The 27,963-nt window shown below is 47.7% G+C and overlaps 1 protein-coding gene across 8 annotated transcripts in view; it reads right to left on the reverse strand.

The window, feature by feature from the left end:
• The window catches only part of LOC1281566 (uncharacterized), an 86,425-nt gene that overhangs the window by 5,471 nt on the left and 52,991 nt on the right, over positions 1 to 27,963 (reverse strand). For all 8 annotated transcript variants that reach the window (XM_061643534.1, XM_061643529.1, XM_061643527.1 and 5 more), the window contains exons 13-14: positions 278 to 1,065; positions 26 to 191 (exon numbers count right to left, since the gene is read on the reverse strand). In XM_061643534.1, the coding sequence (XP_061499518.1) occupies positions 26 to 191; positions 278 to 1,065 (954 nt within the window). The remainder of the gene's footprint in view (positions 1 to 25; positions 192 to 277; positions 1,066 to 27,963) is intronic.

Raw genomic sequence — 27,963 nt, forward strand, 5'->3', positions numbered from 1 at the left:
GTGTGTGTGATTTAGGGCCACTTACCTGGTGGCATGCCGGGAATGGAGCCGAACGCCGAGTACGCATCGATCGGAAACGCACCGGCCGGATGGGCTAGCCGTTCGTCAACCGGTCTGTACGGTTGAAATCCGCTTCGTGCCAGCAGTTCCGACTGGATCGTATTCGAGCTGGGCGGATTGAGGCGCGGCATCTGCAAAAAGGAAAACAATCGGAAACATTTCGATTAGCAACTCTCCCCCTCTCTCTCTCTTTCTCTTTCCCACTCTCTACACAAACCTTCTCCGGTGGTTGGGGCGAGGAGCGTTGCTGCTGCTGATGCTGCTTCTTGGCCGCATCGACGCCGCCACCCCGACTGTCCCGCCCCCCGTCGCCGCTTCGTATCCTGCCGCCGTCGCTAATAATGTTCCCCCGCGCGTCCTCCCCGCGCCTGTCCACCACCATCGATGGTATCGCGTTGCCCCGACCGTCCAGCTGCATTCCTCCTCCTCCTCCTCCTCCGTTGCCACCTCCTTCTCGTTCCCGGTCTCGATCACGATGATCTCTGTCTCGACCGCCTCCTCCTCCACCACCGCCCGGTCCGGGACCTCCACTCGATCCGCCTCCTCCCCCTGGTGCACCACTGCCGCCTCCACCACCACCACCACCTGCACCCGGTTCGTCTTCCTTGACGTCCGCCTGCTTGGCGAGATTACGCAGCGCGGCAGCAAACGATCCTGCTCCACCACCTCCGCCTCCTCCACCTCCCCCACCACCCCCACTACTGCTACGTCCACCGGACGAAGGGTTTTGGGCGTTGGGTGACGCGTGGATGGCGCCCGATCCGCCCCCGTGCGCCACCGACGGCACACCGAGCGGGGCCTGCTGCTGCTGCGGGGGCGGCACCAAACCGGGCGAGGCGCCCGGCGGCAGATGGTGGTTCGGGCCGCCAAGCAGATGGTTCGAGTGTGGCGAGGAAGACGGATGGTGCAGCAGCTGCTGCTGCTGCTGCTGCTGCTGGGCGGAGGAGGACAGGACGGGCGGTGCTGGGCTAGTGACGGGACGCTTCTGTGCTAGTTTCGATTGTACTGTAAACAAAAAAAGAGGAAAAGCATGATGGTTTTGATTAGTTAAAGTGCGTAAGAAACAGGTTAAAGAGCAGGAAAGATGTTCTAATATGTAAATAACAGAAGTTTCCATTTATCCCAAGAGACGCCTTAGAGTTCGACGAGCTTTTGCGTAACATTTACGCTACATTGCAAGAGCAATTGCGCAACCAGTCGTAAACGCACACACACACACACACACACCAAAGTGAGAGGCAGCACCAAATTCAACAAGTATTGATTTTGGGCTCTTGCTTGCTGTGCAGCTGAATTGCATCCTGGGCAATATGCATGCACATACACAAAGGGAATTCTCCGTTTGTTCGCTAGAATTTCATCAGCCGCCGGCGATTCCACACAGGAGCATCGTAAAATGAATTGAAATTTGCATCGATCCCATCTCGCCCCATGGTTCGGTCGGTGTCGTGACCAAGCAACCAACTGTGCTGGGATTTCCCTTACTCCTTTCGCTTCCTGCTGCTTCTAACCACCGTCCTCAGGAACAGTGTAATGGTATGTGCCAAGAAGTGCTTGGCCTCCATATTCCTCTCAGTGCGATCATGGCGCAAAACTGAAACCAATCTAACGTGGTTCACAATTTCCCTTCGATGCTTTGGGTGGGTTGTGGGTTTTGCTCTTCCAACAGACCGGGATTGGGAATCATACAGAAAAGGCTGCCTCTACTGTGGGAGCGTACACAGCTGGTAGGTAGGGTGGTACACTACGCCCAATTTGCAACCAATACAACGGCAACTACTACCACGAATTCATCGGCAAAAGTCATCCAAAGAGACCCTCGTCGGTTCGGTTCCAAAAATCCATTTCCAAGCACTCCCGCGGTGCTACCGTGCAGCTGCCGAGTTGTACGATCGATGTAATTTGATTTAGCGGAACTCTGAGCACACGGATAATTAAACGTTTCGGGGTGTCCAGAGTGTTTCTGACTTTTCCGGCTAAAAGTGGTTGGTGTGTTGGAGCCTGAACCTCAATAATTGGATAGCGAGTAGTCGATTTCGGGAACAGTATATTGGAGCTAGAGTAGGTGGTCTTTTACTTCCCTATAAGGTGCTTTCGGGGCAATTTAGGGAGACACATAGATGATTCTTTTAATTTAAACAATTTTATAAAATATGCCACATTGTTGTGCTCTTTGCTTTCAGCATCAAAATTACACAAACTGGCAAAAGTAAATCGCACAGTTCGCACAGTTGGTTTGAGAAGCTTTTAGAATAATCCTGAGCTACACTTCGAAGGCTTCTCTCTCTCTCACCGAGGTCATTGACGAAATCATTCAGTACACAAACAAAGGCTTTTGCCGTGTCCAAGATTACGTGCAGACAGCCAACCCAATCCAAAAAGAAACACAAACAGCAAGCTCGATAATACCCTCCCGAGCCGAGCGTTGTAAGCGAAACGGTGTAATAACATTTAAGCGAAATTTCACGCCCCATTAAAGAAGCTTTTGTCGGGCAGCAACTGCTGGCGGTACAACACCAAAGCAGTCAGTGTGTGTATCAGTCTGTGTGTAAGCGGCTTAAAAATTGGACCAAAACTATTGGCTGTTTGCCTGGGTTCGATTCCTTTCCCTTCCATTTTAACCTCCAAATAAAGCACACCAAGAACCAAGGCCTGCTGCTCCGTGGATACGCGCTAAACCACGAACACCGCCACCGGGGTGAACACGTGTCTCGTCGTTTGGCAAGCGGCGATATGACGGCGATGTACCAGTTCCCTCGGAGTCCTCTTTTTCCCCTTCTCTACACTGTGCTTTGAGGACACCCATGGAGGCACACAAAAACGCACATCTTTGCGCGTATCGAATGAATTCAAGATGCGGGTTCGAAACACATGCGGCGAGAACCGGGTTGTTGATCCGGTAAACCGGGTGAAACCGGCACTTTCGTTGAAGGGTAGGTGCTACAAACCCCGCTCGTTTGAGGTCGAAGGTGTTTTTGAGCTAGCTACCCAAGAAGGGGAGTTGTCCCGAACCTAAACTGGCCCTCAACCAACCAACCAAAGCACATGTACCCAATCTGTCAATGATCCTTTTAAATACGCAATTTTAGCCCGGCTTCTTTTGGCGTCCTTTGTCTGGCCCCTTGGGACTGGTTGAGAAACCACTTCTCAACAGTTGCTTCTTCCTTGTGGCAACTTTGGGTGCAAAGGACACACGCTGCTGCTGCTGCTGCTGCTGGGTGCGAAGGATTAATAGAATTATACCCTTGGGCGGTGTGTGTGTGTCTGTAAGGACCTCTGCCTGCTGCTGGCGCTGTTTTCTCGGGAAAGCATATTACGGTGCGAACAAGGACACGGACAGAGGGGACAACAGCCGTTTACAGAGTGTGGAAAAATCACTTAAGGATAATTGTTCTCGGATACACACAGCGAGCCCAAAACCGGATGCAAACTTTAGCCCTGCGCGCTCGGTCCCTTTATTTGGGTCATGTGTCTGGTTCTGGCCGAGGTTTTCGGGAACCCAAAAGGAACGATATGTGTGACAGAAACCATAATTTCCATACTGTGTTGTGCCAGACATCAAAATCGGCGGGAAGGGGACGCAGAGCAATTTCTAAAGAAAACTTATTACGCATTCAATGCGACCGGAACACCCGGTGTGGCAAAATAGAGGGAGATCAGGGTTGTGTGTAACAACACAGTCTCTTGCCGACTCTTACGACCCTCCCTAGTTCCCACTATTGCATCAAAGTTCTCACAGTAATCGATCCGTAGCACTTCTCTCTCACTCTTTCACTCACTCACTCTTCCAAAAGATCCTGCTTTATTGATGTGTTCATTTTCCGGCGAGATCAATGCACCCGTTTGGCTTACTTTTAGTTCTCTTTGGACCCCCCTTCAATTACAACTCAATCAAACCCGTTTTTTTTTTTGGAAATGGGGGAAAGATTCCAGAACCAGCAGTCTGTCGGAACTGTGTGAGAGTGTAACAGTTGCTTTTAAAAAGTAAGACGAGGCTTCACTATCGATTTTGCGCTCAAAACACACCCTCCTTGAGTCCCTGCCTTCCTTTCAGCCGCTACGTTCTGCTCGTATAATTTAAACTCGACCATCACCATACCATGCACAACCCCCAATGGTTAACAATTAAACCAATTGTCAATTGAGTTCGATTATCGTAATCAATTTCACCGGCATGATGATGATGATGCTGATGTGAAGGAGGAGAAAGTGTTCGTTAAGTGTGCCCCCATCCCGTGTGTCTGTCTGGTTGAACTTGGCATGCCGCTGATCCAATAAATTGATTACGCGACTCTTCTTCCTGGGTTGACACCACCGTTGTTTATTATTGTTTCTCTGTCCCTTAATCATTTAAACCAGCAAACATAAAGATTGTCTGTGTTTGCTTTTGCTTTCTTTACGGAGGAGCATTCTGCTCGATTGGAACATGTAGCCACTTTTTACATCCATTCACTGGAGTGGCACGGTGGTCGAATGGATAAACGCACGCCCTTTTGTGTATGGTTTGTTACTGTTATCGATTCCCGTCCAAACGGGGACCTGTAATAGGACTACTTGAGACGACGACGATATTAAACACTTCAAAATCTACATCATCTCGATCATTCAACAACAATTCAACTTAGGCTACTAATATTATGTACTACTTAAACACCCTCTCTCTCTCTCGTCCTCTCGCTCTCGCCTTCACAACCAAGCCACATTGGCTTTTTCCTAGTCGGCGCAGCAATTTGGGAAGAATTTTTATTTGAAATGCTCATGCAATATTGCTGAATCCTACACCGTTATGAGCCTCAACCCCTGGGGCGCAACAAAAAAAAGAACAGACACAAAGATATACACATGCTGAACACATCCTCTTCTAAAACAAAACAAAAAACTGCCCGATCAAAACCCGTCTTTTAAACACACAAATAATAATAAAGCATCTGTTGTAGGGAGCTGGGCGCGCGTGTGGAGAGGGATGCAGGGTAAGAAAACGATATATATCCCATTCAACAAGATAAATATAGGCACTTAAGTGAGTGGCGTGTGTGTGCGTGTTTACAAAACTCGGCGAAGATGGTAATAAAAATAAAAACGCACATTCTACAACCCACACACTACACTCTCGGCGGGTTTATCGATTCTCTTCGGTCATGTGTCTAGAGCGGTTCTAAGCTGAAGGCCGCGAGCAGGGGTGCGAGAATCCTCTGCCCAGAGCACGTCGCATGTCGTCGCTGTTCCATCATAACATCGGCCCCTCATCTCTAGCCCCCTTTCCAATGTGTTTAGCGCACGCAAAGCCCGCATCTTCTGGTCTGCTCCCTTAGGGACAGACACTAACACCGAACTAACCAGTCCCAGGGCGGACAAGAGGAGGCTGAGCAGAAACCTCACCCCATATCTCTGGCCTCTTGGTGGAAGAAAACTCAACTCAAATTTAAAGCGAGAGAGAGAGGGTGAAACGAGCGGGAAAGGAAGAATAAAATTCTCGTTTCCCAACTTAACATTATTGACCGAGAATCGAGCATTGTGTGTGTGTGTGTTTTGTATTGGGAGAAGCAGTAGTAGTAGCAGTAGCAAATAGTCCCCCTCTGTCCCTGTCTGTCCCTATAGCCATCTTCAGTTGAGATGTATCCGATTACATCAACAACAAAGCGTGTTGCCATTTGCAGGAATGGGATAAAGCGATAAAGTTGATTGGCTTACAGACAACCCGAGAGAGAGGGAGAGAGAGCTAAGGAACGGGGGAAGAGTTTTGCCTATTTAAGTAAAGTTGATCATCTGTGATTTTGTGGAAATGATTTGCCAATTTCACGCCCGGCTAGAGTTTTGAGGACGGTAACAAATTGTTTCTGATGTGCTCGGGCAAATCTCCGCCCTTTTGTTGGTACATTTTTTTTTCTTCAAATGCGATAAGCACTCTTCACTAGTCCCCTCTCGAGGAGGACTTGTGCAAGAACTACTTCATAAGTCAATGGAAGAAACACATTTCCACGCGCGCGCACATACACAGTGGCGTGCAACACGTATCGCCGCTGTTCGTTTGGTGAACCTACTGGTGAAAACTACACCACGAAACACAGTCGTTTATTTAAACCCGTTAAATAGCGGTGGCTGTTGGAAAACTAGCTTTTCGTGGTGACTCGTTTACGACAGCCACAAAACACCCCTTTTAACACGCAACCGAGCCGGTAGTGTTTGAATGCCATTTTGGTCGAACAAATCCAATCACAAAAATATGCTCTGCAGTTCCCTCCATTAGCCAACCAATTCCATTTCGGCTGGTGGTGGTGTACGCGTGTGTACGTCGTTGAAATGGCTGAAAGTCAATAATAATGGTGTGGAATGTTTGATGAGGTTAGTTCCTAAATTCCAATGTGCCTCCAAATGAATGCGTTGGCATGCAGAATCGTCATGGCGTGCCAGGGAGTTCACACGCTTATACCAAACACCATGTTGTACACACACATAGTCACTTTTTCCTCATAGCAGAGCTGAGTTTGTCCATCATCACCCACACACATTCTTCCTCTGTTGTACGGGGAGGCAAACACCCACAAGAATACACGCCACGAAGCGAACTGTCAACTTGAAAATGTCAAAATAATTGCTACCCTCACTCGAACATCAGTCATCGCGCCATTTAAATACTCAAGGAAAGAGGACTTTTTACAGAATTTGTGTAAAATTTGTGCAGAATACGTATCGAGGAGAAGTCGTTGCTCGAGAAGTATCCGCTATTAAAGGAACAACATTAAGTATTGAAAACATTCCAAAACTGGATTCGAACACTGGAGCGATCTAAGTCTCTGTAATATCTCCACGATCATGACTTACGGCTATGGAGACTGTCACGCTGATGGTCAGTAGCAAGCACGTTTTATTGCTTCATTAACAAGCACAATCAATTTTGCTATGCAAAATGACATAACAAACGTTACGCTACCATTTGTATTGTGTAAGGCAGATGGTATCCATCATATTTCATTTTCAGCAAAACATTTCAAGCGAAATAACGCATTTAGCTTCTTTCACTGTGATTCTTGACTGTAATTAATCACTCCACTATAACACGATAATGCACCATTTCCGCGACTGCAGCAGATTTTCATAATGAGCAGCGAAAAACGTCGTGTGAGACCATTGTAAAAGACCACACACACCAAACCCCATCCATGTAACGAAAGAGGAACTTCATAAAATTTCGTACTATTTTTCGCAACAGCCCACACAAGCAAGGTTTCACACCCGGTTCCTTCCTCCCGATTCCGTGTACCTAGCACCCGGTGGGTGAAAAATTATCTTCCCTGCGTCAAACATGTGTAAATTTGAATCGACCACAAACGAGCGCCGCCTGTACAGCAAACGAACGAAGGGGAGAGTGTGGTGATCGGAAAAATGTGAAACACGCAACACACAGGAGGGTGCACACACACGAATGACTAAAATACCATGAAAATTGAGAACGGCAATAAACAAACAATCATTTAACGCGCCCCGGCCGCCTGGGGTGAAATGGTTTTAACTTTGTCCTCCCCCCCCCCTCTCCTCCCCCCTCTGCCCGTCGGTGTCGGCGTCGTGTTCCCAAAGCGCGCCATGCCGTTCTATCTATTTTATGACAGATGAGTGGTGTGATCAAAGCTGTCACGGAGTTAATGAAGGCTGTGAAAAACGTCCGACAAACGATGTGACACCAAGCAGCGCTGGGGGAGCGCTACGGAACCACACCAACCACCTTTCCACTCCGGCTGCAAACCACAGCACGCGCGCTTGTGATGTGTCACGACACGAACCGAGGATTGGGGTGTGAATGCGCTGCTTGGACATGATGAATGCGCCATTTCGCTTCGCTTCTTTTACTCGAAATGGCCGCCGTTCGTGACACTATATATGGGCGACCGGCAACCACAATTTGTCGTCGGCTGGTACTACAACCTTTCTCCTCATTTAGCTTGTGACCAGCTGTGACTAGTGGTAAAAGCTGGATTCGCGCCAAGGGGCCGAAGACGACGAAGAAACACCACCAACGGACGTTTTTGCATCGCATGGCTGGCCCATCCGTTTTCCTTTCTGCGAGCTGGGCGGTGATCTTTTGACGATGAAAAGTGCAATAAAATTTGCAAACCCAACCAACCGCACACAACGAAACGAATTCCCAACAACTGTGTCCGACAAGGAAGTGTAGAAGGTAGCATCATCGCCAGCAGTGGCAGGCGGAGAACAGGAATCCATGCCATGTCAACCGGAAACCGACGACTATATCCGACCGTAATGTGCCCCCGCTTAGCGATACACAGACACACACACACACATGATTCCGAAATGTTACCAAGAAAACGTTACCCAACAACAACATTCCCGCTGGGTGTAGGTAAGTAAGCGGTTAATCTCTCTCTTTCACTTTCTCTCTCTCCGGGTGATTCCGGGTGGTACAACACAGCTTCGTTCTGATCCGATACCCGTCACTGCCCGTCATGAACTTTGTTGATTTGTTTGTGTTTTCCCGTATCCTTTGAAATGCAGAACTCCGCGGCGAAGGAAGGCAAAAGCGAGTGGGTGGTGCACGACCGTAAAGGTAATTTTAGACTACGATTTCAATCGATTGATCTTCTTTTTCGTTCCACTGTGAGCGTGATTTTCCTACACGGTGCGAAAGATTGTGTGGGAATGTTGCGTAGAAGTAAAAGAATTTAAGGAACGAATTGGGTTAAAAAACTGCTGTTGTATTATTTGGGTGTAATTATTCAACTAATCAATACCTAATGGAAGACTACAAAGCAGTCAAAGCAAAAGCGATATCTTTCCTCTCTACAAGAGCTACAAACGGAGTTGGGTTGACCAATTGACGGATGTTCCAATTTAATACTCGATCGAAGTTTACCATTCCGCATCGCAATAAGTCAAATCAAATTCTTCCACAAAACGTGCTCAGCAAACTAAAACAAACAACAACAAAAGGTCCTCCTCCCCCAACGATGGCTATTACCGTGAGCAGAGGAAGAATAAAACGTCTGTGTTTGGTTGGTTGGTGTTTGTGTTTAGTATGTAGAAACAGTGAGGCGTTGTTGTTGGCTGGATGCTCAAACTTTGTCCACCTCTCTCTCTTTCTCGGTGACACGGACAGTGTCAAAAACATGGAAAAAGAAAAACTCAACCCCAACCGACGCTGGAAAATGAGCAACAGCAGGGGCGGATCAGTTTCCTTCCCACGCGGCATAGCATCATGGCATGACGTGGCATGGGTGTGTAGGAGTGGCGGGCTGTGATTTCTAAGAAGTTTCGTTTGGACTATTGAGAAGAAAACAAACCAAAACACACACACAAATCGGTAGCGATCGGGAAAACATCACACCCTTGCGAGGGTGAGAACGATAAAAGAGAGCAAACGGAAATAAAACGAAAAAAACATACACACACCGAAAAGGAAAATCGGTAGGTAAACATAATAAAGCAAATAAAAAAAGCCCTCCGTGAACAGGGGGCAACGGGAAAAGGGGAAATTACTTCCCAGCTTGTAATAAAAATGAAATAAAATGTTAACACCACGATGAACCGGAGGAGCGAACGAGAGAAAAAAAAAATCGAAATGAAGGGACAAAAACAAAAACACACATCGACACATAAAACAAAAACATGACGACAAATGACGATTACAAATCGTAGCACAAAAAAAGAACAAAGAACGAACAAAACAACGCACCGCCCGAAATGGTCCCTGACGACGTCGTCGTCGTCGTGTCAATCCGGGCTGAAATATGGTCGCAAATAAAAACCACACCCACCCACCAGTCCCGTCGGCACAAACCCTACACACATCTTGATCCGGTCGTATTTCTTTCTATTCACCCACACACACCCACCCACACCCGACCGCACGACACGCCCGAGAAGGTGGCGATGGAATGCGGCAACAAGGGGAGAAGGTTTTTTGGCCGACCAGCGTGAAACATTCTGTTCGGGGGCACGCAAAGTGCAAAACCAAAACATGGCTGAAAGTTGAAGGGAGCATGACACCCGACCTGCCAACCACCATCCACCCAACCACCCCCACGGTTTGGGAAGTATTTTATCAGCCCACTAATTAGATAAATCCGTATCATCTCGCCGTATCCACCCGTGTCTCGCTATCATCCCCGTGCTCGGAACGATTATTTGCTGGTTCGAGGTTAAACTGTATGTACAGAGCCGGTGGTGGCGTGGTGGTGGCGTGGGAGGCGGCAAAAAGAGACATGAAACGATCCGCCTTTCCCGACCGGATGCGAAGATGAAAAAGAAGCACCCCCTTCCTCTTCCCCTCCCTCCCCCCCTTGTGGCTTTCTTCCTCAACAGTTTGCGCCACACCAAGCATTTTCATTTTTCATCAAACATCCTTCCCCCATTTCCACACTCAGTCTCATCGTCCACACAAAAACGCCCATCCGGTTTCCGCAGCGTAAATCAATTTCTCGTACCATCTCGCTCGTGCCCCCGCCCCGGTGAGCACGCGAGCACGAAAAGCACCATGCGCATCCATCGACCCCCAGCCACGCCACCACACCGAGAGAAAGGAGCGCCGTGTACCGGGCGTCTCCATCGAATAGCGCACGCGGCGAGGCGATACACGGCAGAGCACAACCAGAAAGCGGGCAAATTTTCCCCAACTCACCCAAAAACGGGAGGGAGGAAACAGAAGGGGACAGCGGGGGGTGGCAGCGCGTATTTACCACCCACTTAGTGAACCGAAGTGACTCGCTCGCTTTAATGGTGATGGTGTCGATGTCAAATTAAATATGAACTCAAGTGGATAATAAACAGCAGGCGGGGGACGACGACGACACACACAACGGCGAACTTCGTACGTACCCGGAGCAACCGGGTTTGCAGCTAGAGTGTCGAGTTTTCTCTCCTCCCTGCAACCCCAGCCCATAAGTCCTTCGGCCGTATACCGCGTTACTGCTTCGCCGTCTGAGAGTGTGTGTTGGGTGAGGAAGAAGTTTTTAATGGGAAGAAAACGGAAAGCGACCGAGCGTTCGAGAGGGATGAACATTTGCTTGAAACAAGGAAGCGAGAGAGAGAGAGCGTATTTACTCAAGCAACGAGAGAATGTAGATAAACGAAAAGGAGCCACAGCGTTTTTCCCCTACAAAATCCACTTCTCTCCCTAACCCAACCAGTCAGTGTGTGAGTGAGTATGTCTCACAGAACAAGGACTACTCTCTCTCGCTCTCTCTCTTTCTCTCTCTCTAGCTCGTTTCCCCTTTGGTAAAGCCCTGTTTTTGCAGTACTTAGCTACAGTTTTTCCACTTACAAAACCTCCGTTTGCCCACTTGACAGCCCTCTAATCATTATTGTCTCACCTATACATAAATACACTCCCACACAAACACACACACGAATACACCACTCGCACGCAATTTACCAATCGTTCAACAACAACAACAACAACAGCAGAACAAAAAGTGAACACATACCGGAACGTGCTGATTTGCTGCTCACAGTGTTTCCTCACAGCAATTTTCCGGACGCGTAACAAGGAAATAGGCTACACGAGTGGAGCAGCGGCGGGGCAATGGTGTGATGTGATTTGTGTGTATGTGTGTGTGTGTGTGTGTGTGGTGAGGATTTTGTAACCATAATTCAGCGCCACACTGCTCTGCGCACAGCACTACACTACACCTTCGTGCCGTCTGCCGTTCGGAATGCGGTCAATCTTTTGGCTTATTAGCACAGAGTATTAAGGCGTACAATTATGGTGGCTTAGAAATGGAGCTTTATGTGTATGTGTGTGTGTGTGTGGAACAAAGGCACGTGCGTGACGTGTTTCGAAGGGTAGATTGCTCATTTAATTGAAATGAATATTCGGGACCAATAACCTGACGAGGAACCATTTTTGTTGGGATTTTTTTTCCTTCAAAATATTTCTCATTTTTGCTGAATCGAAATTTGAATGCAAAAATAGTCAAGCAAACAAAGCATTGCTTAGAGCTTCTGAGTCGTTCAAACATCCCCTCAAATGCCATATTACACACTTTCTTCGCAATTTCTATCATTTTGATTGCAAACATTGTACAAAAGGAGTATGAAATATGGCGAAGAAAGTCAAACTTTTTTTGCCCCCACGTGGAAGGAATTTTCTAGGATTTACCCATTTTCTTTCCACTCTCTCCACGCGCAGCCATCATAATAATAGGGAAAAAAAAAACGCTCGTCGGAAAAGTTGAACGTTTTGCCACAGAAATTCAGACTCCCTCTCTCTCTCTCTCTCTCTCTCTGTATTTCCTTCTTCCCGACCAACAGTAGTGGGTTGACATTAAGACCGATAGAAAAAAGAAGCCCAGAGTCAGTGCGAAAAGGGCACCACCAGCAAACGGGTCCCGACATCTTATTTTGCCAACATTTTTGCCCTCTCCAAAGCCCCCGGCGGTTCAACCTTCACTTGAGGAGCTTTACCTTTGCTCGCGCAAAAGAATGGAATGGAAGGAAGAATAAAAGAAAACCATCCCTAGCAAACTTCACAACAGTCGCGGGCGTCTACTATTGCGCTTCACAGTGTAACTTTCTTTTTCTGGTTTCTGGTTGATACTCTCTTTCTCTCTCCCCCTCCGGGAGTGAAGTGGAAAATGCTTTGAAAAACATAAAATGGAACGCGACAAAGTGAACAAATCTCTAACCGTCTTCAAGTGTCGGATGCTTTTCTCTCCCCCTCCCCCCCTGGAAAGGCGTTTTTTGCCGTTTCCTTCAAACACACACACACACAAAAAGATACACTGTTTTCTTCACTTCCCACCGACAAAAAAACGAGCAAGTTTGCACTTGAGCACTGCTGCTGATGCTGCTGCTCCTTGGGCAAACATTTTGTCGAGTGTAATGGGAGAAAAAAGCACGCGCGCGCACACACACACAAGAGCTCATGATTTGCATAATAACACGGAGCAGCAGAAGGTAGGATAGAGACTTCCTCCACTTGGCAGCGATTGACTTTTGGGTCAAAAATCGGGCGCTTCGTTTCTTTTCCTTTGCCAACGCACGCAGCAACAAACCCTTCCCAAGAACGTTCAGCAAAAGCAGCTTAGAGAGCCGTACAATGTAGATATTTTACATTCCAAGCTTTTCCAGGGAATTTATTCCCTTTCATACGTTGGCTGTACACGGACGAGCAAGTCGTCTTTATCCCTTTTCGGATGCAATGTTTTTTTTGTTTTTTTGCTCGTAAAAGCTTTGAAAAGCATCGATGTAAGTAGCAAATCTGTTACTCTTCACCATTACACGCGAACACACACACACCCACAACTCTAACCGACGGTTGTTAATCCGCTTTAGAGCTGATGACTGTCATGTTGCGCCATTCGTCAGCCATACCTCGTCGTACTGTATTCAAAACCTGTTGTAGCTGCTGCTACTGCTGCTGGTGGCGGTGTCTCTTACCGGGTAGTGGTATTGGAGCATGAATGTTTGCCAATCCTCGTGGTATCCATTCCATGTTGATTGGATTCGGTTAAGCGGGTGGCTGGCGATAACAAGCAGCAGGAACAGCAGCAGGAACGACCGACACAAATAATTGCCGCAGACGATGGGACGATGATAATGATGTGTGCCCCTCCCCCGTCGGCTCTGCCGCCCACTCTTCTGTCTACTGGGCCAGACGGGCGAGCCTGTTTTTTTTTGTTTTATTTCAGGCAAAATTGATCCGGTGTCGTCGGTGGACCGCGATATCACAACACCACCATCATCGTGTGTTTTAAGCGAAGGAGAGCGAGAGTCCGTTAAAATGCCGACGGTAAAACACAGTTAGGCAGCAGGTTCAATCGTGTATTGTTTTGTATGCACACACACTAACAGAATGCGAAGAAGATTTAATATTGTGTTTTAAAACCGGCTAAAGGTTGTTGACTATTTCACAAACATTATTATGCACAGATATTCACACTTCACACACTGGAAAGGGAAATTGATTACAATCACGGACACTCTTTTAGAACAGATCAAACTCTACAGCATTATTGTGCATTATTGAGTACAAAACAGTTTACAAAGACTAAATAAGATATTACACATCACATGTTTGCCCTTCATCAAGACAATACATTTAATATTTCGTTATCAAGTATCAAATCGCAATAGAATCATTAAACGTTCAATCGTAACCCTCCACAAAGCGGTTCTAAAAATTAGAAAAAATACTCTAATCTCTTTTCAAAAGTTGACACCCAATCAAATCAATTTTTAAGACAGTTTATGTACATAAGTATATCATTTCATTGGAAAACTTGTCATTGCGTACAGCACGCGCAATCCATTCCACCCCATCCCAGCCTAACTGCATCCATCGTGCGAACCCCACCCACAGTGTGTGCCATTCAAAGTTTTTGCATACGATAGGAGGTGGCAAAATCAACATGGCCACTACCACTACCCCCCCAAGCATCGGTAGTAGCGGTTCCGTGTGCTCCGTGTGCAGACACGACCACCGTCAGCGAGTTGCAGCACCCGTGTGCGCGCTATGTGTAGTGCAATCTAGTTACTGGCAACACTGTAGGGGCCGGCCATGATGCCACACGGGGGATGAATGCTGGGTTTTTTTTGTGCGGTGGTGGTGGCTAGTGGCAAAGGTTCCATTTTTCTCTGCGCTTGACTTGACGGGTTTTTCACCGCGCTGAATAATTTAGCAGCACGGATTTACATGATTTGTTTTTCCCTGCTGCCGCTGCTGCTGCTTTTGTTGCCTTTGATTACTCAACTGGTGTATATTATCCGTTTCATCTACGTGTTTTTTTTTTTTGTTTGCTTCTTCTGTTGCTTCTCCCAAACACACTCTCTCAAACGCACGTCGTGGCATCACACGGTTCACTCCTTCTCACTCACTCACGGGTGGGCTTCTCTCGTTCTCTCCCTCTCTCTCTCTCTTTTTACCCACTTCTGTACACAGGAACGAAACCAAAACTCCAGTGTCGGACGACGCGACGAGGCACACACACACCAATCGAGGTGGCATTGAGAAAGAGAGAAAGAGATGCCGATAGCGAGCCTGCTGTTATTTTGCCGCCTCTGCGTGCCACTATTTGTTTACAGCAGTTGTGCATACACACTCTCTCAAAAACTGGCCGCCTCCCCTTTTCAGCAAACACATACAAACAAACACACACAGACAGAAAGACACTTATGCACACAGAAACACCACCCTGTGCCTCGAGAGTGTTTAGGACACGCAGGCGCATTACAGCACGCAGCGATACAACTTCTTGGCCTTCGTTCTTGGAAATTTTGGGGAAATTTGGAGAAAAAAGACAACGTTGCCAGAGAGTTACAGTGGGAAAAATACTGTACAGAAATCGCTTTTTGGGGAGAGTTTAGTAGACTTCTTGTGTATGTTAAAATCAGTATAGTTGAGTCGATACGACTTCATTCACGTCACTGTGGGCGAATCTGTTTCACATGTTGCATATACCGTCGTGTGTGTCTTCATTGATGCCAAGATGCGCACACAGCAAGCATAAGGATGCATCTGGCTCACGCCCCCACACACACAGGCCTATCCTTCTTCCCAGAGAGCACCAGCACCACACAAACGCACATTCCGCCACACCAGGCATGAGCGCGATAAGGAAGGGACGAATGCATCAGGTTTGCTTGTGCTCACTGCATTTCGAAACTGCATTTCGACGCAGGTGTACACGCCGCCGCTGCAACGATGCTGTTGGTGTGCATCTGCCGATATCCTTTTGCTCTCTCTCTCTCTTTTCAATACCCACACACACACACCCCTTAAACCGAAACACCAACACAACCGACCATTATTGTACACGCACTCACACAAAATCATTCTATTTCTTTCACTTTGTTTTCTCCTTTCTTCGCGTGGAGAGGTTTTACACAGCAGAACCTTTCTCTCTTGAACGGATTTGGCCGTTTTTTCTACCCAAATCCCATTGTGGCCCCTTTTTTCCCCTTTTCCGAAAGGATCATCATCATCGCCCAACCTTCACTATCTTCCCCCGCTTTACCATCATCTTCCACACGCGGTAAAGGGGACAAGCGAGTAGCCAAACGCAAACACAGCAAAAAAGCGCGACGCGCCACGGCACCGGGACAGAGAATCCGCACAGCACTACACCCGCGTACACGGCACACACAGCGACGGACTGCTGCTACTCTCGGTCGTTGCTGTTGCGACAGCTGCTGCTGAGAAACTGCCGGCCAACTTGAGGGACCGGACGACTTGAAGTTCCATTTTCCCCGTGCCAAAAGGAAACGCGCAACCGAACACCGCCGTCGAAGGGTCGCGCTATTGCAACCGGAGAGAGAGAGAGAATGAACTGAGTGTAAGACAGAGAAACAGAGTGTGCGAGCGGAGACCGAGACCTAAGAAGACGCGGAGGGCGCGTTCGTATGTGTGAGAGAGCTGTGAGCTGTGCACACCGCCGAGGGAGGTGGTGGCTGTGGTTGCTGGGTTTTCCCGGCTTACGGGTACATTACTTTTCCTTTGCAGAATACGGAATATACACTCATCGACGGCAGTGTGCGTGATTCATTTCATAGAGAGAATGAGAGTGAGAGCGAAAAGGTGAAAGATTTGTACGGGAGCCGAAGCCGCGCCGTATGTGTGTGCGGCCGTCTTCTATATACGCCGCGGGAAAGAAGAGGACAGACACGGAAGGAGAAGATGCAGACGGAGCTACCACACTTGGAAGGTGGTACGTGGTGATGCTGCTGCCTGCTGACGACGACCATGTGGCGCGCAGATCTGAGAGCAGCAGAGTGCATGTGCCGGGTTCGGGGCCGTCGGGTGCGAGCCCGAAAACCATATGCTACACGTCGACCGGTCCCATATACCCCGGCGGTGCCTCACCAGAGGGGAAGAGAGGGCTAAAGTCCTTGCACACAGCGCGCATTGTGGAGGTAGCAAAAGGATCTGCTGCTGCTGCTTGGTGCAGCAGTTGAGAAAATAGAGAGACCAGCACACCAATACACCCTCCGGTCATACAACATGGCCGCATATTACTGACGTACGATAATGCAGCAACAGTGACCACATAACCCCGGCTCGCGCCCACACACATGTGCATCGGTGCGTTTTGGGGTGTCGGAGGTGTTGCCAAGTGTGTGTGTTTGTGTGCGCTCGCTTGCAGAAAAGTGCACGAAAACGGGATGAGATGCTGGAACAGCGCCATCTGGTGGTAGAGTTATTTTTTGGAAGAGAAGAAAGAGGGATGCAGCTTCAGTTCACGGTGCAGGCCGCGCTCCTGCAGCACTGGCTCGTGGTCGTTTTCTTGCAGCCGAAGCGAAGAAGACGTTGACGGGAAGAGCGTGAGATAGTGATCACTTTTCAATGTTTCTCTTCCGTAATAGGGAAGCGTTTGTAAGCAGGAGATAAGGATGCTGCTGCAGTGCACTGTAATTCAGTTCGTAATCGCTTTAGCTTTCTCAAAACTTTTGTGATGGTTTTTTTTGTTGTTGCGTCTTTCACCAGCAACGACTACTTGCGTTCGCTACTTTTGTTGCCAGCCAAACGTAAAAGAGGAACGAATGAAGAATGTTTGATTGCATCACTTTTGTAAAAAGTTCAGGAAAGTAAAAGTTCTCCATTCTGCATGTTTGCACTTGAAATGGCATTTATTGCAAATACTTAATTAATTGTCCTCAGTATAGGGCAAATGTATGTAAGAACAAGAAATAGAGCACAAGGTTACATGAACATATGACAGAATAGGGTATTTCCGAAGATCCATCTCCTTAAATACTGCCTCTTCATGCCATATCAGCTGAATGAAGTGTTTCTCCAAGCAAGACACTAACCATTGAAGTATTCAACAACAAAATAAATACTTCGCAACAGATCCATCTTGTTAAACTGACACGTTGAATGACATCTTTGCTCCCCCAACAGGTCTCTATAAGCGCTCTAAAGCGATAACTTTACTGGGGGAAGAAAAAAACCTAATATAGTGCACAAAGTCCCTTGCGAGTGCACACCGAGAGCTCGTTAGTGAATGTGGTCCTCGGCGAAGAGAGCAGGACACTCGTACCATTGAGACTTACGTACAAAAAGACGACACACGGACGAACCAGACATAACACGACCAGTTCGGAGTGTCGCCTTCGTACTTCAGAAATATCCACTCCAGAACCTAACACCAAACGATGACGGCCAACTGATTCTGGCTGGAAATTGGAAAGACAAACAAGCTGCACACAACACCACGGAGAGCTGCTGCACTTCCATTTTTCTGGCACGTCAGAGCGGGCGAATGATGGAAGGAAACAATTTAATAAACTCTTGCTTGAGGTTCGTTCCTTACCGGTCCTTCCTTTAAAATGTACCACAGGGAGCAGCAGCAGCAAAGGCACATGAAACACAAAACGCAGTAGCGTAGTAGCGACACGGGCCAAGAGCTACCCCATATCCGGTGTAGCTCTCATGATCATATTGGTAGGAAGGAAAAGTATCCCATCCTCCATTCTGACGCGCGGAAAAACACAACACCGAATCATTGGGCGATACAAGTTCAAGTTGTTGTGAGTATGCGTTTTTTCTTCGTACTCCCCATTATTTCTCCATAGCACAACGACCGTCAGGAATCTCCAATTGGAAAGCTAACCGGGGGTTGAAAAAGAATGCCACTCCATTTCCGGTGAAAATGTACGCTTCCGAACGGAAAACGGGGCAGACACACTCCTTCTTTTGCCTGGTTACCCGTCGCCCAATTCATTGGAAAATGTGGGCAAAAGGGCACACGAACACATACACAAACGCACAAGAACTCCTCTGTTCGCATGTGCCTTCATCTCGTTGTGTGGTATTTTCCCTCACTTGCTCGTTAGCTGGCACACAATAGAGAAGATGCATCGCGAAAAATGAAAGAACCCGAGAAGTGTGCACAGCGTATGCTCTACTCCCAGTTCAGAAGAAGAGGTGATGCTGGCACAAAAAAACAATCTACTACTAGCTTACAGAACCATCCAGCCATGCACTGACTCCCGCGTACGCCAAGACTGACACCATCCAGGTTGCTCAATCGATCCAGCGCACAGCATAGACAGCACACAATCAAACGAACGAAAAAAATCGCATCGTTCACCCCATCATACCATCATCTGGCTCCCGTTGGAAAAAGGAAGTGCACAGCAACGGACATAACAATAAGCGGATACACACGGCGAAAGCAACGGCAGCAGTCTATTCGAGACATTCAGCTGCCTCACAATGATGTGCTTTGTGTGTGCGCATATCACAGTTTCCGACAGGGATCTCTAGCAGAACCGTATTCCGACACACACACACACACACACACACACACATGTTGCTGTCGAACAAGTTGATTCGCAAAAACGGGTTGCCAACGACCCAAAACCACAGGACCGCCGCTTGGGATGTTGGGAGCCATCACCCTACGTTCTATAGATAAAAGCGCGTAGAATGCGAGCGAAGGTTAACTAACGAACTTGTTCAGGTTTTTTTGTTTGGGAGATCACTCCTCGTCTCCTAGACTACGCAGCAACAGCGAGGCTGAAAAGGCGGCTCTGGATCAAGCAAGAGCTCATGTGCTCATCATGTGCTTGGTGTAGCCGCAACCGAAGGCACTAATATCTGTGATCAAACTTCAAGCATGATGCAATAGCAGGTCCGTTATAACAAAAAGAGCATCGAGATTTCTGATCCATCCATTCCACATTGAGAAGTTCGAACAATGAAAAAACAACGTGGTAACTGTTAAGTTTAAAGCAATGTTACGGAAATTAATATAGAAAGAGAAAATCGAAGTGCAAAATCTTAAATTAGTAAACAAAAGAAGCAAAAGAAAGAAAGCGAATCAAACAAGAAACTATTAAACTAACAACAAAAGAGTACTTAAAAACAATGCAAAAGATAACAGGAAAAACAGGAAACGCTACATGCAACAAGCACACTAACGCAACGACAAAAGAGAAGAACAAAAACAAACAAAACAGCAAAGTCTGGCAACACTGTGTATGCCCCCCCCCCCCCCTCAATCAACGTCATATCTCGCACCGACAGAAAACGGTGGCCAGTGTTCACGCCGATTTTCCCACCCACACAAAACTCGGAAGGAAACTGACAAAAACAACAAAACTCTTCCGGAACAAGGTGAGCGCGGCAAAGGCCAGGAGAAGAAGCGCGACCAGCAAATCGACTTACAACTGTTGGCACCATGTTCACGGCGTATTTATTCTACTTTTCACCACCGATAGCGTTTCGTTTACCGTGCTAAACTTACAACCCTTCTTCCGGTGCCCTAGGCCCTCCCCCAACCGGTCTTCTTCTTGAACGTCCCTCTCTCTCTCTCTCTCTGGTGGACAATTCATTCCACAAGCTCAAGCGCACGAGCGCTCAACACCACGAGTTCTTTGTTGCGTCAAGCGTCATCACCAAAGCATCGTCATCGTCGTCGTGACTACTAGGCTATAGGTAAGTGTCACATAGAGACACATGCTCACACACGGACACCGAGCTGACAAGGTGGAGTAATACTCTCCCCCTCCGCAGGCTCTTGGCCCCCCTATAAACGCGGAGAAGGAAGCACTGTCACGGTGAGTGTGTCCCTTAAACCGTTGCGCATTTGTTGCAGCACAACCGTCCGTTCGGAACCATTGCCATCGCCCACATCCCAAGAATCGCGGGATCGAGCAGTGCACCAGCAGCGGTATCGCCGGTTTGTGTGTTGAAATATGTACACATAAACACACACACACACTACCCACAGACGAGACGAGTCCGCGGTTTTTCTCCTAAGCCCGGGGAGAGTCAACCCGCAGAAAATGGCCAGCTTAACGGTGTATTAGTAGTTGGATCTCCTTCTCTCTCCCACTCACTCTCTTTCCAACTGCACTACTATATGTACTGGCGGGGGAGTTGCTTATTGCTCCAACAGTGCGCGACTCACGGATTATCGGGCGTAAGCTACCAAAGCACGAGGCAACATATTCGGGCAATCATCATTCGTAGCTCGTTCCAACGGGGCGTACATCACCGCCATCCGACCGAAGCTCCGGCGATTTTCCACTTGAAAAGGATACACCACACACAACGTCGGGCTCGGTTGGTTTGGGCCACCGCTCCTGCCACACAGGCCAGCCAGGCAGCGATGTCTCACACCTGCGATGAGGCCCCACACCGAGAGTACACACCGCCGCCAAGCAAGAACAAAAAATCCTTTAGCAACTCTGCACTGTACATTGGAACGAGTCCCTATGTGTGTATGCACACAGCAAATATGCACACCCAGAGAAGTGGAAAATCTACTCACCATGCTCTGGCTTGCATGTCGGTAGTGTGTGTGTGTCCGTGTGTTTTCCCTCCGGAACAGCGAAAGGAAACAAACATGACAGCAGCAATCTTGTCTTCTTTTTTTGTGTGGGCCCTCCACATGTACCACCGCTCATGGTATTGCTTCAGCATTTCAATTACGTTTTTGCTCCCCTTTCCCTGGTGGTTCCACTACCGAAACCCTCCATAAACCCCCTCCCCACCTTCCCCACCCCTCCAGTGACAAAGCATGATGTTCGTGCTGCGGAAATGATTTGAAAACGATCTTGCCTGCGGTTGACTTTTATGGGACCCCCCTCGCACAATGTGACCCTTTTGTGATGCCACCTTGCCAATTGCGCGCACCTCCTTTGTTGCACCCTTTTCCCAAGCCCCCCTTGCACTCTGAGTCTCTCTCTCTCTCTCTGTCTCTCGTCAAACAACAAGCAGGCAGTTTTCCTGTTCGCTATCGCACAGAACACACTCCAGTACTGCTCTGACTCTGACGAGGGGGAAAAGCCATTCCCGACAGTGCGGAACTCCCCCCCCCCCCTTTCCATCAGCAGCAAGTACTACTTCAACAAGCGGAAAAAGGATAATATACGAACACTCAACAGCAAAAGGGGTAGTAGCGAGTCCGTGTGTCTGTGTGTCGTTCAAAAAAGCAACCACGACGAGATTGGGAAACTGCTCATTGTATTTGGGAAAGCAAGAGCATATGTGTGTGCGTGTGTGTGTGTGCAATGAGCGAGAAAGAATGTGTCTGAAAAAGCTATGGCGCTATCTCTGTTTTCGCGTCGCTCCCCCCCCCCCCCCACCACACGCTCTCTTGTTTTTGTACATAAGAACCAAGACGGAAAACACGACTTCGCTATACCGCCCGGCGGGGAAAATTTGACCGTGTCTGGAGTGCAGAATAAATAAAACAAAACCCCACCGATGGAACGAGAGAGAACGGGAGAGAAAGAAAGACAAAGAGAGCAAGTGTGTGTGTGTGTGTGAATGTATGGATAGTGGAGTAGGAGTCGTAAAACCATACATGGCGGACACGGCGGCCGTGACGATGGGAGATGTTGCGGTACCGTTGATTGAGTTGAAAGGTGTCAAGTACCTCACGGTCACCTCTTCCTCTACCTTCCTACACGGTGCTCTTCCTTACCGCACCACTATACACCATTTTTCTTCGGGCATTACAGGTTGGAAAATCGAAGCAACACATACACACACACAAAAAACGGCTCGCTTTTGCTGCAAACGAACCGAAACGAACCGAAAACTAACCTGTCGCAGGGCGCGCGGTCGTTACACACCTCTTTCTTGCTCCTTGTTTTTGGTGGGTCCACACCTTCCTCCTCTCCCTCCCACACTGGTACACCAGGGGTACCAGGGGCGGCGATGGGGACCGGAAGTCGAGCCGTACGGGAAGCGGATGCGGGTCGTGAAAATGTGGCAACACAAATTCTCGGATGGAAGATTTATTTAATGGTCTTTTAAGTTACTGGCACACAGAAAGACACTGACACCCAGTCGGAAGTAGCATGGCAATGGGAATCAGAATGGGGAGGGTGGTATTGTGAGGGGTATGTTTTACCAGCACCGAAAACGAACCCAGGGGGAGAAAACTAATCTACCACAATGCCAACCAAGTGTGCAATAAGTGACAAAGCGACAAGTTGTTGACCGTACGTACTCACACATACGTACTCCATATCCCATACACCCATACATCACACTGTGTGCAAATTATGTTTCGCCACCTTTGCTGTGGGGGGCCATTTGGCCAATTTTCACACTCCCTGACCGAACGAACACCAACCTTCCTTTGCCCACGAAAAACCACTAACTGGACGCACTGCTGGTGGGTTTTGTTGGGTTAGTTTCGCTTACACTACACACTTGTGGGGGACGGCACCATTGCTAGCCGAAGGGGATGGTAGTGGTTTTCCATCCCCATATCTGTGTGTGTGTGTGTGTGTGTGTGTGTGTGTGTGTGTGTGTGTGTGTGTGTGTGTGTGTGTGTGTGTGTGTGAGTGTGTATGTACAACCGAGTTTCTCTTTCACTATTGCCAGGACCTTCATTAGCAGTGTCAATGGTGAAAACACGACATATTCATGTTGGCACATGAAAGTGAGGGAAGCGACAAGCGAAGGAAATGACGCCGTGCAGTAGCATAATTCTTTTCCCTTTCGGTCAGTACATTACAGTGTCCATACTAGTGATGGGTAAAGTTGGCAAAACCTGGAGTCCACTCCAGATTCGACTCCGATAATTTCTTAACCAACTCCGCAAGGGAGTTCCACCCAGCATTATTCGGAGTCGTTCGGGATCGCTCGGAGTCGAAGTCGTCCGGAGTCGTCCGGAGTCGTCCGAAGTCGTCCGGAGTCTTCCGGAGTCGTCCGGAGTCGTCCGGAGTCGGCTATCGAAACAGAAGCCTGTATAGAAAATGCTCAGGCAAAGTGAAAGACAAAAAAACATAACGAAAAGAAATGCTTGATCACAAGAACATTGCACTGAACGGGGCTCCAGGTGATTCTGATCGACGCTGGACGACTCCGAATGATTCCGGACAACTTCGGACGCCTCCAGATGACTTCGGACGCTTACCGACTACTCCAGACAACTCCGAACGAATCTGAACGACTCCGAACGACTCCGGATGACTCCAGACGACTCTGGACGATTTCGAACGACTTCGAACGATTCCGGACGACTGCGGGCGACTTCTATCAGAACTAGTGGTTCCAATTTTGTAGGAGTTGGAATCGGACTAACAACAGCCGGAGTCGGATCGGAATCGTGGGTATACTAAAGACAGCACATCACTAGTCCATACTGCTCAAGCAGGAGGTACGCACGATGGTAGAACGAACTGTTTGAGAAGCAATTACTGCGGGTTTCTGTTAGGTTCGCCCACAGACGAAAGTTTAATAGTGTGTTTTCAATTTCACTAACAAATTTAACAACGTTTTACTGATGTTGTTTCTTTGCGTTAGAGTTAATTTATAGACAGAATTATGTTGAGTTACATAATTTTCCTCCCAACTATCAAGAGTCTAATTATTATATGTAAATATATCAATTATAATTCGCAACAGTATTAGCTAAAATGTATTTGCTGAGTGTACGGTTCGCTGGGAGTATTGATTCAAATTAGTATCATCACAGCACGTTAACAAGCTTCTCCACTTCTCACAACCACTCTCCCAACCAACCAGCAACAGCAACACCGTGAACTTCAACGACCTTTTTACCGGATTATATTGCCACCTTCCAACCACTTGCTGTTTGCCATTTGAACCCTATTTATGCACCCGAAAGTTGCTCACCATTTAACCCAATCGACGAAACAGCGCAGTCAACCCTCACTCCCTCCCCCAACAGACCCGAAGCCCTGGGAGTTATTGACTCGTTTTTACTGCCCTGTCTCCTACAGCTTTGCACGAACGACCTGACCAATTTCATCGCCAAAAACACACCTTCACCCTCTGCTTCCTCACGCACCGAACACATTCCTGGAGTAATAATAATGACATTCCAGTTAAAAGTGCAACCCGATCCCCCCATGAGCGGTTTTGCTGCTGCTGCTGCTGGGCAAAGTGTTGTGACATTCGGGCGACGACAGGAAAGGCGACAGGCAGGTGCGCAATATGAGCATTTTCTCACCCCCATCCCATCGCCAGGCAGCATAAATGCAGACTAATTGGAATATTCATCCATACACCAAATGATGTAGGGAGCAGGGGCGGAGCGGCTACGTACTACGATTATTTTATGACCACAACGACACAGTCAACACAGGCAACGGAGGAGACTTACCCCACCCTACACCATTCATTTCGGGAGTCAGGATATTAATACTTCAACATATATGTGTGTAAGTGGACAATAAGTTAGCCGAAGGACACCACAACGCCGTACGGGGTTTCGGGAAATCTGTTGCTGCATTTCGCACCAAAAATGGGCTTTTTTCCCTTGCAGGAGAAAGCCCACACTGGCTTATTATTATTGCTGAGAGCCAATTAAGTAGTTGGAGGAGATTATGCATACATTTGCACACAGCGGAGGGCTGTGCGTCGATGCATTGATTTGAGTGTCGCTTCGGGGTGTGGAGTGCGGTCAGAATCGCAACAATTGTGAAGCGTTCCTCGCTTTCATATGACACGGTAATTACTATGCGTGATTGTGCTGCTGTAAACGAGAGCAGCCATCGGCATACTAAGAGAATTGAGTATCGATTGATAGTATGAATGTTTTAAAATTGTTTTCATAATACTTATCACAATATATTAACAACAATGCTTCATTTTCATGATGAGTGAAAGAGGCGATAATCCTCATTTGTTTCGATTTTGCCATACGATCACCACCCGGATCATCAATCGAAGACAACAATCCGCAACTCAACCACAATTCAATCAGTATGATAAATAGTACCCTTTTCTCATTATTAATGCGATACATCGTACACATTACTACATTCAATAAACAGCTGAAAATTCAATTCTGTCGAACGAAGCATTTCACAAATTACCGGTATTATCGCTTAATGGACTCTGATCTGCTTATCCTTTTGTCTACTTTCAACTACACGCGGCATTTGGGCAAGTGAAATGTAAACCGACAGTATTATCATTCGCCTCCGCTCTGTTAGATACGTCTTACAACAAGCCACCATCCATATCAACATGCTTCCCCCAACGACACTCTGGGGGATAATTTTTACCTCCTGCCAGTCCAGCCGGCACTCAAGCGGAGACACAACAGTAAGGCAAACTTTGTCCCGGAGTGTCTCTCTTAAACACTGCTTCGTCGTAATGGGGCGTAGCGCAACTATACTCGGTAATCTCGATGTAAACAGTACCCCCTGCGGGAAGAACCGGAAGCACGGCGGCAAATGCAAACTTCTAACAACAATGCAGCACAACACAACTCCCCCGGTCTCACACTTTTTTGTTTCTATGGAAAGACGTATGGACAACACAGGCTCCAGCAGACGAGGTAGCAACTTTGCCGGACAATGTTTCAATTTAGTCAGCAGCCGCATTACACACTGTCACATATTTTTCCACCTTCCGGCTTCGTACCAGCACACACACACACCCACCCATAGAGACGTTGCTTCTCGTTGAATCCCTCCCTGCCAATAAGTGGACAAATGGAGTTTGTTCGTGTTGGCAAAATTACTTCCTTCAACAACAGGGATAAAGAAAGCGTGCAGAACGATAAAGAAGGATAAGGTGGCGCAATCATAGCTCGTAAAGTGAATAAAATAGGGTAAGAATAATAGATAGCGACAAAATGGAAATGTTGAACGCTTCTTCACGGCACGCCAACTAGCGATGTGGGCAATGCGATGAATGTGAGAAACGAAGTAGATATGGCTCTACTTAAATAAAATCATTAAAATATGTCGGTATTATTATGTCTTCCTCTCTCAATGAAGAGTATGTATTTGTCCCTGAGCATATGTTCTATACATCTATACAATAATGAGTCTGTGATACTCATTATAAGATATATTGAATCTGTAATAAGAGGAGATGTTCTACAGCAATTAAAAGATATCCTCTCAATCAAGAATCAAACTCACGCCGTGCTGATTACAAACCGGAGACGCTGGCCAGGAACCAAAATAACCACTGGAAAACAATACGCTAACAGTCAATAAGAAACAAAAGCGTGCCAGGTAATCTAATCCATGTGTCCGAAAGAATATCATATGAATTGAAACGATTGCAGTAATATAAATAATACCATCTCAATATTGTAAAACAAATCCGATCCAATTCTATATTGATTCATTCAATGTAATCAACACTTCAGCATTATAGCCGCTCCCCTGCGTTCTGCTATGGTAGCTATTGATCATTTTGCTGCCTCGTCAGCCCGTCGTTTGCGTCGGGATATAAAGAGACCACAAGGACACAAAGTCTTCACACGCAAAACGAGCGTCGGTCAAAAGCTCGTTTCCCTTCTTTGCACCAGCAGCTAGCTTTCGAGTGTTACTGCTGTGTTCGCTTATCGATTCTCTCGCATTAGAGCTCGTTCGGTCAAATGGTCCCCCCATCTCTTGCTCTGCTCCACCGTATGTATGGATACGTTTTTCTCTTTGTTGAACTTTTGCCCCAAAGGACCTGCCTCTCTGTTCACCGAACCAAACTCTTCCCTTGCCCACACTCTCTTATAGCACCGTGTACGTGTATGGTTGTGTCTCTTTGCTATTGCGTCGCCTAATTGAATCGCCGACGATTGTTTCCTCCCTGCCTCCAGTACCCGGACGTGTACCGGTCACACGTTACCACCAGAGCTTGCATGTTCAGTTCGGGTTCTCCCCTCGCGCTCTGTTGGTCTTTGAGCTTATCACCTTAAGCTCCCCTCGGCAGTACGCCAAAGCGCAAATCACTTCCTTCTCCACCTACGTGTTGTGCTCGTCGAACAGAAATGGCTCATTGGCAAGATTGAGGTTACTGGTTACGTGTACCGTTTCCCAGCACACACACACACACACACATGCTATCACTTCGGTGTATGGCTGCTACAAAACACTTGCCCAGAATGTTTGCCCAAGGATAAAGTGGCGTACGAAACATGAACGATAACGACATCGTCTGCTCGTTGCGGTGTAGAGCACAGTGTGCACGAGAACCTTTCGCTGGACGAGCGATTGAGCCCCATC

Source organism: Anopheles gambiae, chromosome 2 (genome assembly GCF_943734735.2).
Source record: "Anopheles gambiae chromosome 2, idAnoGambNW_F1_1, whole genome shotgun sequence".
NCBI classification, from domain to species: domain Eukaryota; kingdom Metazoa; phylum Arthropoda; class Insecta; order Diptera; family Culicidae; genus Anopheles; species Anopheles gambiae.